At 44.4% G+C, this 14,794-nt stretch overlaps 2 protein-coding genes across 5 annotated transcripts in view; both read left to right on the forward strand.

Moving 5' to 3' along the window:
* Positions 1-7,708, forward strand: part of Cryzl1 (crystallin zeta like 1) — a 39,864-nt gene extending 32,156 nt beyond the window's left edge. For 3 of the 4 annotated variants that reach the window (XM_026786681.1, XM_013352575.2, XM_005345195.2), the window contains exons 9-13: positions 2,525-2,623; positions 3,583-3,701; positions 4,670-4,775; positions 6,176-6,221; positions 7,118-7,708. In XM_026786681.1, the coding sequence (XP_026642482.1) occupies positions 2,525-2,623; positions 3,583-3,701; positions 4,670-4,775; positions 6,176-6,221; positions 7,118-7,217 (470 nt within the window). In that variant the 3' untranslated portion in view covers positions 7,218-7,708. Of the gene's footprint in view, positions 1-2,524; positions 2,624-3,582; positions 3,702-4,669; positions 4,776-6,171; positions 6,222-7,117 lie in introns of all 4 variants that reach the window. The other variant, XM_026786691.1, reaches the window with a different exon arrangement.
* A 297-nt stretch (positions 7,709-8,005) lies between these two features.
* Donson (downstream neighbor of SON) overlaps positions 8,006-14,794 on the forward strand; it is a 17,809-nt gene continuing 11,020 nt past the window's right edge. Inside the window, exons 1-8 of the mRNA XM_005345199.3 lie at positions 8,006-8,612; positions 9,107-9,184; positions 10,436-10,639; positions 11,596-11,774; positions 12,249-12,427; positions 13,239-13,317; positions 13,414-13,518; positions 13,787-13,985. Of these exons, the coding sequence (XP_005345256.1) occupies positions 8,310-8,612; positions 9,107-9,184; positions 10,436-10,639; positions 11,596-11,774; positions 12,249-12,427; positions 13,239-13,317; positions 13,414-13,518; positions 13,787-13,985 (1,326 nt within the window). The 5' untranslated portion in view covers positions 8,006-8,309. The remainder of the gene's footprint in view (positions 8,613-9,106; positions 9,185-10,435; positions 10,640-11,595; positions 11,775-12,248; positions 12,428-13,238; positions 13,318-13,413; positions 13,519-13,786; positions 13,986-14,794) is intronic.

Raw genomic sequence — 14,794 nt, forward strand, 5'->3', positions numbered from 1 at the left:
GTAGCCTGTCCTGGAACTAACTCTTGTAGACCAGGCTGGTCTCGAACTCACAGAGATCCACCTGCCTCTGCCTCCCAAGTGCTGGGATTAAAGATGTGCGCCACCACCGCCCAGCTGTACATCTGTTTTTCTTCTTTGTCCTATGGTTACCAACTTAACTAAGTCTGAATTAAATCAGCTTTGATACAATTTAGAAACACCAGTTGCATCTCCTATTTCAGCCAGCCAGCCAGTCAATGCATTGCTCATCACTTTGTGCATTTCTCAGCCTCTAACACTGTAGTCTTCTGTAAAACCCGTATCCATAGAAACACATCCGATCAGCAGGAGATGCCCAGGCCATGGTGGAGGATGGCAATCTCCACCTATCTAAAGAAAGAAAAGACAGCACTGGAGGAAAGTGGGAAAAAGAATAGGTAGAGGCTAGAGTGGGGACAGTAATGGATCAGAAGCAAAAACAAGCGGAGAGAGGGGAAAGAGCAGTCTGGGAAGAGCCATGCACCTCACTGCACAGCCAGTAAGTAGCTTCCAAATAGCCAGACAGGACAGAGTACTGGGACAAGATTTTAGTCCAGCCCCGTGTAACATTACAGCCAAGCTAGCTCCATTGTTACATTTTGCATCTGACAAAGATAAACAAAAATAGAAGGAAGGTAATAAAGAGCTGAAGAAGGAGAAAGATGGAGAGTGAAGATTTGAAAACAGAATTGGGGCGAGGGAGATGGCACAGTGGTTAAAGCAATTGCCACTCAAACTGGAAGATGAGATTTAGATCCTCAGAATCCATGTACCTGTAGTCAGCACTCAGGAGGTAGAGACTGGACAGGATCTCTGAGGAAGCTGGCTAGCTAAAGTAGGTCAACTCACGAGCCACAGATTCTATGGGAAACCCTCTTTTGATGAATACAGATGTAGATGGGCCAGTGAGATGGCGCAGGGGCAGAGGCACTTGCCACCAAGTACCTTCCCTGGGACCCACATGGTGGGAAGAGAAAAATGATCCTCACAAGTTGTCCACTGAGCTCCACATGTGCTGTGGCACACTCGTGCACGTGTGCACACAATAAATGTAATGCAAAATAGGTGGGGGTTGTTTGATTTGTTTAATGGGGAACAGTTGAGCATTTCCAGCATGGACTTTCGGCCTCCACACTAAAGTTCATATATGTGCATGTACAACACCTGCATACATCAACAAATGGTCATATACACACAGAAAAGAGAATGGAGTTCTCAGTTGTAGCTCACTAAAAATCCTGTCTGTCATGTATGAAAACGTGTTGAATCTCCAGCACAGCTAGATGGGGAGAGGAACTAGAATGGAGGAAGAGCGCTAAAATTGTATTCTTGGAAATGTTTCCTATTGGCTAATTCTGCCCTTCCTGGATTGCTCCAGTGCCTTTTTTAAAAGGCTTTTTGTTTTAAGATTTACTTTTATTTGTGTGTATGTATGTCACATGTGTGCTGGTGCTGGCAGAGTGTAAAATGGTATCAGATGCCCGAGAGCTGGGCTTTCACGCCATTGTTAGTTTCCTGATGGGTGCCGGGAACCTGGAACCCTGGAACGCATCTCAGGTGCTCTGGAAGAGCAGTGACTGCCTTAACTTCTGAGCTCCCCCCAGCCCCTGCCTTTGCCCTCCCAGTCCCTGCTCTCCACTCTTGCCCACCTCACCCCCGAGAGAGTCACAGACTGCTGTTAGAGTGGGCATCCAACCTGCACAGCTTGGAAATAAAATTATATCCTCATTGGTTCAAATTCTGAGAAACTTTTTTCAACTGTCTGTAGTTGTGTTGTACTATTAACGTAATTCATTTTCTATTGCTGTAATTCTCTGAGGAGCTAAAGACCGCTCAGTATTAGTCTGCTTTCTTGTCAGCCATAGGGCTAGGGTTTGTCCACACCCCTCACCTAGCACCACAAAAGAAGTATGTTTATGTGTATGTCTGTATATTTAGTTAATGCGACCAATTAAAATTAGCTTGGTTTTCCCTAACTCTGCCCAAACCAGTCATATTCCTTTTCCTTACTTTCAGGATTGGTCTCTGTTTTGGGTGGGGGGTCCATAAATAAGAAAGGATGACGAGCGTCTGAGGGCGTGCCGTAGTATACAAGCACACGACACAGCTCTGCATACTATGAAATCTCAAGCAGCTTAACAAAGTATCTGCTCTCACTGGTCCTGATGTATGTGCTGTGTCTGGGCCCCATCCTCGGGTTCCCGGGCCTGGCCATCTAGCCTGTGTTCATGGACAGCTGGCCTCTGTCAACAGAACAGCCGTAGCTCCAAATGTCCTCGTGTTCATTTTACTGAATATGTCAACCCTCTCCTTTAGATTGATACTTTTCAGTCAATATTGAATCCCTTGAGAAAAAGTTTAAGCAGAATTGACATTTTCCTTTAAATGTATTAATTGTTGAAGCTGTTTCAGAAGACAGACACTTACTGGCTTTTCTTTCCTTCCTCCTGACTTGTGTTCATCACATAGAGAACAGTACAATTGCCTGACTTCCTGTCCTTTACAGCCCGTGTGATTGATGTCTCTAATGGGAAAGGCCATGTGGCTGAAAGCTGTCTGGAGGAAACAGGCGGCCTGGGAGTAGATATTGTCATAGATGCAGGAGGTGGGTACCTATGCAGTGAGCTTCTAGTTGATGATGTGATGCTTTTAGTTGGATGAATTGCAGACAGGGTATAACTGGGAACTAATTATTACTGCATTCATTAAATTGGAAGTCTCATTTAAGGGTTTGTTTTTAATTAAAAACTCATCTATTTAAAGTGTATTTCCTTCACTTGATTGCCAACCTCAATGTCCTTGGAAGAGGGAGCTTGCCTTTTAAGCCTTAGGCACTGAAGCTTAAACAGCAAAAGGTGAATGTCACCATGATCAGTATACTCTTCTGGTCCCCATAATACACACCTGCCCCCCATTTCAGAGCCACTTGTACTGCGTGGCCAATCTCTGTAGGATGGGCGACTTCTGTACCCTCTATTAGGGAAAACAAGCATGTACCATTCACTCTCTTGGACGTGTTTAATTTAACTTGGATTTATCTCACACCTAATCTGTGCACATTTAGGTGGCACCATTACTCCCGCAGGATTAGTGTGTGAGCCGCACAACAGTTGTATTTGTATTTTATTGTGAGTACGGCCGTAGCCATCGTGTGTGTTCCTTTCCAATATGTGTTTCCAGGGTTTGAAATGAACTCAAAAATCATCAGTAGAAGTGAATAGTACTTTAGTGTGGTCACTTTTTAGTTGTGTTTCAGTGTGTGTGACTCGGTGTTTTAAAGAGACAGCCGTTCTCCCACTGTATGAAGCTATGGTTGTTAGAATTAGCATAAGATATAGCTGTGTAGTACATTACCTTGCGTGCTTCCAAATCAAAATTTATTTTGTTTGCATTTAATTTTAATTAAGTCTAGAGTACATTTGCTGTAGCTTAAATTAACTGAGTTTGCCTTTTACTAAGAAAAATGTTTTTTGCTATATAAAAAAGACTGATATGCAAAATAAATTTTGTCAGACTTTTATAAAATATACCTTTTCTCTCTTTTTTTAACTCTTCACTTGTAAGTGAGATTATATAGTAAAGATGATGAACCAGCTGTAAAATTCCAACTCCCACATAAGCATGACATCATCACACTTCTTGGTGTTGGAGGCCATTGGGTAACAACAGAAGAAAACCTTCAGGTATTGTCAGAAATAATAAAGCCTTGTTATTACACCAAGGGAATGCCATTAGCAAAGAACAGTCATAAGTTATGTTTAAAGGAATGTAGCGTCTTTTCTATGTTAAGTGTATACTGGTCAAATTCTATTGGGCAGGGAAGTCCATTCAGTTAGAATGAGTTATAATTGTATTTAGTTCATTGTTCACAGTGGCCTCTGAATTTTTAACTGTATTTCAAATTATACTTTTATCTGTTGATGCACATATACATACAAGGGAGGCCAGAGATGAACGAATCTCCCTCTGTCATTCTCCACCTTACCTTCTGAAAGAGGATCTCTCATTGTACCTGGAACTTGCCAGTTTGGCTAGACTGGCTGGCATCAAGACCCAAATATCCTCCTGTCTCTGCATTTCCAGCAGTGAGATTACAGATGCGCACTGCTGCATGGTCTTTTGCATGCGTACTGGTATTCAAACTCTGGTCCCTATGTTTGTACAGCAAGCACATTGGTAACTTGAGCCATCTCTGGGGCCCTAAAAATTTGGGTAACTTAGTAATTGTAATATTTATAAATAATATCATAATTTAATAACCCAAATTGATATTACTGTGTGTATAAATGAATCACCTCCCAAGCTTATATTTTTAACAGACTTCTAATTGAGTATATGTATCATATTTAATATACAAATACTATGAGCTAACATACCAGTCTAGACTTTCCAACATACAAAGGTGACTGATAGTAGCCAGAAGCCACACCATTTTATCCCTGGGATTCCAAATGACCCTGCATCTGCCCTGTCCTAGCTATTTAGTCATGACATAGGAAGGAAATGTAACAGTTAATAAACAGCTCTTAAAGCTGTAGCTGAGTTTGTGGCTTCTACAATGTTTAATTTGCATTAAAGGTTTTCTAGTGTGAGCACCTTTCTACTGTTGAACGTAATAGTAGTTGTTCTGTCTTTGTTTCCTCCGTCAAAGCTGGATCCTCCAGACAGCCATTGCCTTTTCCTCAAAGGAGCGACGGTGGCTTTCCTTAATGATGAAGTTTGGAATCTGTCAAACGTACAACAGGGAAAATACCTTTATATCCTTTTTCCTACTAATTTGAATTGCTGGCTTGGACTCTACACATAAACTCTCCCACTGCGACAGTGAGATTATAGCTAGCTGTGGTCTTTCCTGGACCGCCTCTGACAGAGTGAGTGACAGGTACCTACATTTATTGAAGCATTAAGTCTATGAGGTCTGAGTAAAGTAGCCCCATTTCACAGATGGAAAGACTGTGAGAAGGGTACATGTAGCAAGAGACAGAATCACAATCACACCCCAGGGTCTAACTCATTCTGAATCGGAGGTAATGAGACAGGCAGAATATTTTCTTTTGTTTTAAACTGGCATTGTATGGCACCTTAAGAGGTAGCACACTTAACTCTTATTATACTTGAATTTTATAAATACAAGTACTGGAAAATTGATTTTTTAGATTTTATTTTATTTTTGCCTAATGTGTATATGTCTGTATATGAGTCAGTGCCTGCACGTTGTCTTGTGTATCTAGTGCCCAAGGAGACCAGGGTGTCAGGTCCCCTGAAATTCAAATTACAGACACTTATGAGTTGCCACTGAGTACTGGGAACCGAACCTGGTCCTCTGCAAACACAGCAAGTGATCTTACTAATGAGCCGTCTCTCTAGAGTCTTCTTATTTCTGTTTAGTTTTTCTTCATGTGGATATTCTTTTGATTGCTGGTAGCATAGTATATTAGTGACTTTTCTGATGCTATGAATAAAACCACGATCAAAAGCAACTTACAAAAGGAAGGGCTTGTTTTGGCTTCCGGTTCCAGGGAGAGTCACAGCAGGAGCATGCACCTGGGTTAACGAGAACAGGAAGCAGGGATGAGGCCATAAAACCATCAAAGCCCACCCCCCTCAAAGTACTTCCAACTAAAGGTTCCATAACTTCCAGAACACAACCAACTAGGCACCAAGAACCAATGGGAGACATTTTTCATTCAAACTACCATAAATAGATACATATTAATTAGCTTTTCTCCATACTTTTTGAAACAAATTTTGAAATAACTTTATGCAAACAAGTTTGACCTGATATCAACAAATTAACTGGTATATGTTTACCTCCTGTGAGAGATGTAAGTGCTGAAGACCTCGCATAATGCAGGAATGAAAGCCATGTATTACTCCATTAACCACCCCTGGAGGATAGATCGTCTCGGTCACTGCTTACTGCCCATCGCTGCTCTCAACACTTGTCTAGAAGCTTGTGCTCCTGGAACACCTCAGATCTCTTTGTCTTAGAAGTGATTGACAGTTTCTAGTTGCTATAATACCACTTTGAATTTCAAAGTACAAACTTTTTTTAAAAAAAGAAAAATAAAAGCGATGAGGCAAGCATCCTGTGTTTACTGGATGACTTACTTAGTCCCCTCTCTAATAGCTGTCACCTTAACAAGCCTCCAGTTACGCATCTTAAGAGACGTGATGGAGAAGTTATCAGCTGGTATTTTCAGGTATGCAAAAAAAAAAAAAAACTAAATGATTGTTCTTTTCTGTTCTCAAGAAGTAGCCATCTGTTTTATTCCAGTTCTGGGGTATGCCTAGTGCCGCTGTTTTGCTTCACCTTAGATAAACAGCTGCTCTTTCACACTGAGCAGAGTGTGTCTGGTTGTGCACCAGTGTCCCGCGGATTTCTATCTTGTGCCTTTTCTCCCACAGTTATAGTCTGTATCTCCCATTTCCCTTTCCTTCAACCCTCTTGCCAAACAAATTGAAATCATTCATGGCTTGACAAGTGGAAAAAGTACCATGTTTGTTTTAATTGGGTTTGGTGTCACTTTAAAGTAAAGTAGTATATTTATCTTTCCAAACTTAAATGTTTTAACCGAATGTTATGGAACATATCTGTATCCACAGCCCTGGAGGGATGAGGCAGGGATCAGGGGTTCTATCTAACAGGCCAGATCCGGTCTTAAATAAATACATAAACAGACGTGGTGGCAAACGCCTTTAATGCCAGCACTTCTGAGGCAGAAACAGGTGGATCTCTGTGAGTTCAAGGCCGGCCTAGTGAGTTCCAAGTCCCCAGAACTCTCAGCGCGAAGGAAGGAGGGAGGGAGGGGAGGAGGAAGGAAAGGATTCTTTCGAACCATAAAAATATTAATGGATAAGTTTGTAATTTTGTTTGGATTTCTCTTTTTTTAATTTTCATTTATTTATTTTGATGGCTGACTTACTCAGGCTGGTCTGGAACTCAGATTCCCCAGTACTGGACTAACGGCACGCACCACCACCAAGCTGTGTGGATATTTAGAGTACAGTCAGACTCTTGCCCAATGTGTGAGCTGCTGCCTCTTGTGTATTCTGCGCGCCTGTGCCTGACATTTCTGATGTCATTCTTCCTCCTCAGACCGCTACTTGATGAGCCCATTCCACTGTATGAGGCAAAAGCTTCCATGGAAGTTGTTCAGAAAAATCAAGAAAGAAAAAAGCAAGTTGTTCAGTTTTAATTTTCTTTCTCAGAACTCAGTTGGATGCACCCATACCAGTTTATGAAGCCAGTTTTCTTTGGAAATTGTTGAGAAAAATCAAGGAAGATCAAACAAGTTTTTCTATTTTTAAGCCTGTTTTCCTACCATAATAAGATGTTTGGTTATTTGACATATTTGAAAAATACTTGCAAAATTAATGTGCAAACAATCCAGGTCTTTTTTAACATCTGAAAGGGATGTACCAAAAACCTTTGTTATTGTAGCTATACATTTGCCTCTGCTATGAAATTCTTTCCATAAAGAAAACTGCTTTCAGCAAAAGCCACACTATCCTGTCAGTACATCTTCACAAGCTTTTGCTATACCATGAAAATGTTATTTGATTTTGTATTAACTCCATTCTCAACACCTTTCTTCACAAGCCTTTGCTGCCATTATTTTAGCATTTGAGTGTATTTTCCGATTTCAGAGTAATCCATTGGCATTTAAAATTTGTTTTTAAATACTCATTCACTCTGAATTTCTCCAGGATCATACAGAATCATAGTGCCTGGTCCTGTTACAGTGGCATAGCATTTGCATAGACGGCTGGGGTGGCCGGGCACGGGGGACAAGGATGGAAGAGTTGGCTTGAGTCTAGCTTGAAGCTCTGTGGGTGCTCAGAGCAGCGGGATACAGCAAGGCCTCGGCCCTCACCGCCTCTCACAGAATGACACTGCCGCGTCTCTCGGCACTTGAACTGCCCATCACCACAGTTCAAGTGTGCTGTTTGATTGCACTCGGGCTCCGTAGCCGGGGCTGACGCCGTCCCCGCTACAGTAGTGGCGACCCCTTTTCGTGCCCTCCGGGGTGATGCACGCTGGGTGACGTTTTCTCGGCGATGCCCCGCCTCGCGGCCGAATTGCTGGGGGTGCGCTCTCGGCCGGAAGCGGCCACCGACAAATCAGTTGGGCGGGGTGGGGGCGGCCAAGCGCGCATGCCCCAACGGGGCGGGCCCGCGGCGGGGCGGGGCCTTGGGGCCGTCCAGTCCGCGAGCAGCGCGGGGGCGGGGCGGAGCCGGGGCGCGCGGGAAGCGCCGGCAGGGCTGCGGGGACTCCTCCGCGCTGCGCCATGGCGGTGTCCGTTCCCGGCTACTCGCCCAGCTTCAAGAGGCCGCCGGAGATTGTGCGGCTCCGCCGGAAAAGGTCTCGGAACCACGGTGCCGCCGTGCCTTCCGCACTGCCGGAGCCCACGCCCCGCCGCGCGGCGCTTGCGGCCGGGCTGCCCCTGCGCTCCTTCCCGAGCTCGGGCGGCAGAGGCGGCGCCGCGACCGTCGCCCGCAGGAACCCTTTCGCCCGCCTGGACAACCGGCCGCGGGTCGCCGACGAGGCTCGTGAGCAGCCGTCTCGGGGTCCGCAGGGAGCTCCGGGCTCGGTGAGTCTCCGCGCCGGGCAGCCGGTGGTCAGGAGTGGGAATGGGCGCGAACAGCCGCCGCGGCCCGGTGTCCTGGGGTGGGGGTGGGGGGCTGCCCTGGAAGCCACACGGGAAGATAGCTCGTAAAGTCCTCAGAACACCCCATCCTGCAAGGCAGCTCGCATGGGCAGGCACAAGAATCTGCCTTCTCACCTTCCTTCAGGTCCTCCTTTTTCTCGAGCACTCAAAATAAATGTGGACATGGAGGACTGTTGAGGATGAATTGGGTCAGAATTTACAAGCGTTTATCTCTTTTGGTCTAAGATTAATGAATTATCAGTTATTAAATGTGTCGGTCTGTCCCTTCCCCCTGAGGTGGGGGGGAAAAACGTTGGTAGTATATGGATTTGAGTCCCCACTCTCAGAGACTGGGGTGCCAGGTGAGGCCTTCTGTATGTAAAGCAAGTTCCCTCATCGCTTAAGTTTTAAAGACAACTTATTTTTTTTAACCTCAGCTTTTAGATTCTAATGGGGAAAATAATTTGCCATGGGAGGAAGCGTCTCGTGAAAGAACTGTCATCGAACTGTCGCAGGTACTTTTTAAATAAAGCTGCGTTTGTTGTGTGTGCCGTACTTGTGTATTTGGAGGTCAGTCCTTCCTCCATGTGGGGTACCTGGGTTGAACTCAGGTAGTCAGTCTAGCTCAGAGGCAAGTGCCTCTACCTGCTGAGCCATTTTGATGGCCTAGCCCAGGTACTGCTTCTTAAATATGATTGAAATGTCTGTTCTAAGAAACACTTCTCAGTGGCATTTCGCTTGGAAACTTAGTTTCACTAACAAACCTGAAGTCTGGGAAATGCGTGCCCAGCATGCAGGGACCTCTCTCGGGGTTGGAGCCCCAGCCTCACATGAATGTGGGGCATGATGGCAGTGAAAGCAAGACTGTCGAAAGTTTGAGGTCATCCTCAGATACGCAGACGGCTGAGGCCTGGAACACAGGAGACCCTGGATTCAAATCAAAAACAGAAGTTGGAGAGGTCGTTTCCATACTAGTGTTGTGATAATAAGTGTGGGCTGTGGTGGCCAAAGCCTGCTGTGTGCGTCCTGCATGTTGAGCTAACAGTCTGCGCTCCATTGGTGGCTCCCACACGTTATAGTTTGTCCTAATGGGAACAGACTGAAAGAGCTCACAGGATCCATTCCGGCTTCCACACAGCCTTCCAGAGACAACTCCTCTGGCAGGATATTTTATTAGGCTGCTCCCTGAGGGAATCCTTAGGATGTGGAGCATATGGACTTGAACAGTGGGTTGTCCTTCCTTCCTTCCTTCCTTCCTTTTTTTTAAATACTTCAGGAGATGTTTTTTAAACCCATTTTAGCTCCACCAAGGTTGCTTAACCCTTGGTCCTAGTCACTGTGATTCATACTTGTTAAATCCTAGGACATTTCTCCTTCATGTCTGCAGTACTAGATAGAACTGTAAAACTAAAAAGTGAAATGTGACCCCTCCTCCCCAGCTTCTTGTTTACCTGGTGAGATGTGACCCCTCCTTCCTGAGCTTGTTACTCACTTAGTTTATGCATTGCTTGGTCTCAGGAGCCAGTTTTGTCCTCCCAACTCAGAGGCTCAGGCTTAGGCAGGTGCCATTACCTGCAGAGTCCCTGGTGGGAGTCCTCTCCCGGTAGCTTGGTTTACCTCCTTTCAGAGTTCACAGGTGGAATATTTTTTTAATTTTAGACCATCCCTAAATTTTGACATTTAGTGATCAGGAGTAGAATAACTATGATCTTTTTATTAAAAGAATTTTATGGAAATTCTAATTTTTGTGTTCCTTGTCTTCTAAGAGTCAACATGTACCATTCTCTGAATCAGATACGACTTCTTCAGAAGGTGCTGAGTTACCTGCGGACTGGAGTATTAAAACCCGACTCCTTTTCACCTCCTCTCAACCCTTTTCCTGGGCAGATCATTTGAAAGCACAGGAAGAAGCCCAAGGTCTTGTCCAGCATTGTAGGGCCACAGAAGTCACTTTACCCCAGAGTGTAGAGGTAAGTCTGAAGTGAAGTAGCCTGGGTGGGAAGGCATGTGTGTGCAAGTGTGAGTGCGTGCTCACTCAGGCCAAAGGCGATAGTCCTGGATCGTCTTCTCTCTTTTGGGCAGGGCTTCTATGAGTCTGGAACTCAAATATTTTAGCTAGCCTGATGACCAGCAAGCCTAAGTGCTCCTGTCTCTACCCTCCTCAGTGCTACGGTTAAAGGCATTCACAGGAAAATCCCAACTTGTTATATGGGTGAGCCCACTAGTCTATGTTGGTGTTTCAGGCTAAGTGTAGAGGGAGCTATCCTTAAAATCCACACTGCTTTCTCTTCACACACCCCTTGTCCCATCATCTAAATGCCTCAGGAAAGGCAGCGACAGGAGGCCCGTCTGTGCAGATGTGCTTTTTCTGATGCATGGTTCCACACACTGTGTGCTGTCCAGAGAGAAAGACAGACTACATTTTAACCTCCATGACAGTTGCTGATGCTTCCTCATAAAAAGCATTAAAAATTCTTAGACTGGGCTGAAAAGATGGCTCAGTGGTTAAGGGAACACACTTTCCAGAGAGCCTGTGTTCAAACTGCAGGCACACATACAGTTAAAAATAAAAAAGGAGGCAGAGGCAGGCAGATCTCTGAGTTCAAGGCCAGCCTGGTCTATAGAGTGAGTTCCAGGACAACCAGAGCAGTTACACAGAGAAACACTTGTCTCGAAAAACAAAAAATAAAAATGTTTTTTGTGGGGAGGGATTGTTTAAGACAAGGTCTCCACATATCTCTGGCTTTTCTGGGGCTCACTGTAGACCAGGCTGGCCTCACAGAGATCTACCTTCCTCCTATTAATGGTGTTCAGCCACTACTCCCAGCTAATCTTTTAAAATTAGATTGAATGATATATCAGTGTCTCTCGTGAACTTTTATCTTCCTGATGAGTAACAATGCCCACTCTCTGCTCTGGAGTCTAGGATCCCAAGCTCTCCACTGAGCTCCGTTGTGCCTTCCAGCAAACCCTTGTCTACTGGCTTCACCCTGCCTTTTCATGGCTGCCACTTTTCCCTCGAATTGGAGCTGATAAGAAGATGGCTGGAAAGCCCAGTCCATGGTCAAATGATGAAACTCTGCAACAAACTCTACTGAGTGACTGGTAAGACCAGAAGACTTGTGCATTCCAGAGGTAACGTGCAGTAGCAGGGTTCTCTAGTATGACTAACGGCTCTGTATGCTTCTGGACTTCATTAGGGGCTGTTAATGACCCGCGCGAACTCCTTTTGCTTTTTTCCCAGCTTTATCCCTGTCAAGTGTCTGACGTCTGTATCGTATAAGTACATAGACAGGTCTAAGCCTTCAGTGCCGCTCCCTGTCTGTTGATGCTTTTCCATTGAAGTGGCTCAGAGTCTGCAGCCAGTCAGGAGTTTTGCTTGAATGAACCTGTGTTCCCCCCACCCACACAGTACGGAAGAGTCGTCAGCAGCACCCATGCCAGTTGCAGTCCTCAAACAAGTCTCATGCAGCTGCAGAAGCTCCGTTCAGTACTCATAAAATTTATGTTGATTTTTATCTACTTGTCAGAATTAAGTTTAAAATGTTTTAACACGTAAAAACCTTGTTTTCTTTGTAGGTCTGTGAGTTTTACTTCTTTGTATAATCTGCTGAAGACAAAGCTTTGCCCCTTTTTCTACGTCTGTACCTATCAGTTTACTGTCCTGTTCCGGGCAGCAGGATTAGCAGGAAGTGATGTGGTCACAGCACTTGTATCTCCTACAACTAGAGGTTTAAGAGAAGCTATGAAAAATGAAGGTAATAATTTAGATCTAAAGTTGGGGGTCCCTCTTGCCCCAAATGCTGAACTTTGGGGGCTGGAGAGATAGCTGCTCTTACACAGGCTCTGGGTTTGATTCCCAGCACCCACATGGTGGCTAACACTGTCTGGGATTTCAGTTCCAGGAGATCCAGTACCCTCTGCTGGCCTCTAGGCACCAGATACACAGAGGTACACAGACATAAGCACCCATACACATAAGATGTTTTTAAAAAAAAAAAAAAAAAAAAAACACTTTTTGTCTTTTACAAATTGGTTATCAATATTATTTTAAGAGATTTAGTTCATCTTTTTCAGAGTTCCTTTTTCTGTCCTATTAGTAAGGCTGTCTCTTAAATGTGACTGGAAGTCAATTGTGCTGCTTTTTCTGATCTCTGAAGTAATGCACATAATAGGTCCCCAAAGTCACTGTCTTTTGAATTGATTTTGCTTTTTAAACATTTTTACATTTATGTATTTATTTTGTATGCATATGTGTTTCTGTGGATACACACATACTGTGGCACACATGTGGAGGTTATACAGCTCATTTCTTCACCATGTGAGCGCTAGACAGTGAACGCCACCCACTGAACCATCTCACCTGTTCTCAATTCTCTGACATTTCCAATTATCTAACCTTCCTCTTTAATAATTTTAAAACTGGGTTAACCCATCCATTATGGATCAGGAAAGGGAGGGAAGAATAAAGATGAGTCCTGGTTAATAGAGAGCCACATCTCTGTCCCAGCAGTAGGACACTCGTGGGTAGTTGAAGAAAACTGAGTTATGTTTACTTTCCCGATGCAGGTGTTGAATTCTCTCTGCCTTTGCTAGAAGAAAGTGGTCGCAAGAAGAAAGGACGAGAAGCAAACCTGGAGTCTGAGGAGTATGTGCTTATGTAGGCTTTCCACAGTCCCCAGCTTCTGAGGGAGCTGTCAGAGCGCCCTCTCTGTAAATATGCTTCTAACCAGCAGTCTCGTAGGGAGCCAGCGGCCAGCGATGAAGATGAAGAGGAGAGCTTTTCTTGGCTGGAAGAAATAGGTGTGCAAGATCAAATTAAAAAGCCAGACATGATCTCCGTCAAGCTGTATCCTTTATGTTGTTATTGAGTTAATGGTTTACCACTGATTTAAGTAAAGACAGTCCACGTTGGTCATGTGCAAAGTTTTTGTTGGCTTCTATCTACCTTATTCAAATGGTCAGCATTTCATTTAGATTTGTGAAATGAGATGAGGAGCCCCAAACATATGGAATCAAGGCAGCTTGATGTGAGATTTTTGTTGGGGTTTTTTTTGTGTGTGTGTACTTTTTTTGTTTTTTGGTTTTTTTGCTCTTTCCTTGATTGTCATTTTCAGACTTAGAGAAAAAACTGAAGTACAAATGGATCACAGACCTGAATCTGTTGTACTAGTGAAAGGACTCAACACTTTCACGTTGCTCAATTTTTTGATCAACTGCAAGAGCTTAGTTGCTACCTCCGGTGCACAGGCAGGCCTTCCTCCAACCCTTTTATCCCCGGTAGCCTTCCGAGGTGCCTCGATGCAAATGCTTAAGGTGAGCAAGGATGTCCTTCGCCTGCAGGCTGTTCTTAGTACAGGGTTTCACTCCCGTGTAGCCCTGATTGCCCTGGAACTGCCTCCATAGACCACTCTGTCTCCTGAGGCCTGGGATTGAAGGCATGTGCCACTATGCCTAGCTCAAATTCCCCGTTTTGAAAAAGTAATCCTAGGGACTAGGGAGATAGATGCCTCAGTATTTAAGAGCATTTGCTGCTTTTGTAGAAGACCCAACTTGAGTTCCCATCACCAACATGACCATGGCTCACAGCCATCAGTAAGTCTGGTTCCAAGGGGGTCTGATGCCCTCTTACCCCCACAGGTATCAGGCACAATGTGGTGGCCACACCTTTAATCCCAGCACTTGGGAGGCAGAGGCAAGCAGATCTCAGTGAGTTCAGGAAAAACCAGGGCTACATAGTGAGACACACACCCCCTGCCTAAAATTTATACTGGGAATTTTTTTAATTATTGTAGTATGCTTTGCACTTTGTTTTTTTCTGTACTAAGACTGAGCCAGGGTTTGGGGCATATTGACACATTGTATGCTGACCTACATTCCCAGTAGTTTAGTTTTTGCTTTCCCCATTAAAAATAAATATTATGTAAGAGCTCGTGCGGTGGAAGGATGATCACCTGGGTTACCTGAGACCTTTTCTCAGAATATATGTACTTTATATGTATCTATCCTATGACTTTATCATATGACTTAATGCAATCTAGCCTCACACTCACTGTAGCAGAGGGTGACCCTGAATTCTTGACCCTTTGCTACCAAGTGCCAGAATTACAGATCTAAGCCACTGT

This window comes from Microtus ochrogaster, chromosome 2 (genome assembly GCF_000317375.1).
Source record: "Microtus ochrogaster isolate Prairie Vole_2 chromosome 2, MicOch1.0, whole genome shotgun sequence".
NCBI classification, from domain to species: Eukaryota; Metazoa; Chordata; class Mammalia; order Rodentia; family Cricetidae; genus Microtus; species Microtus ochrogaster.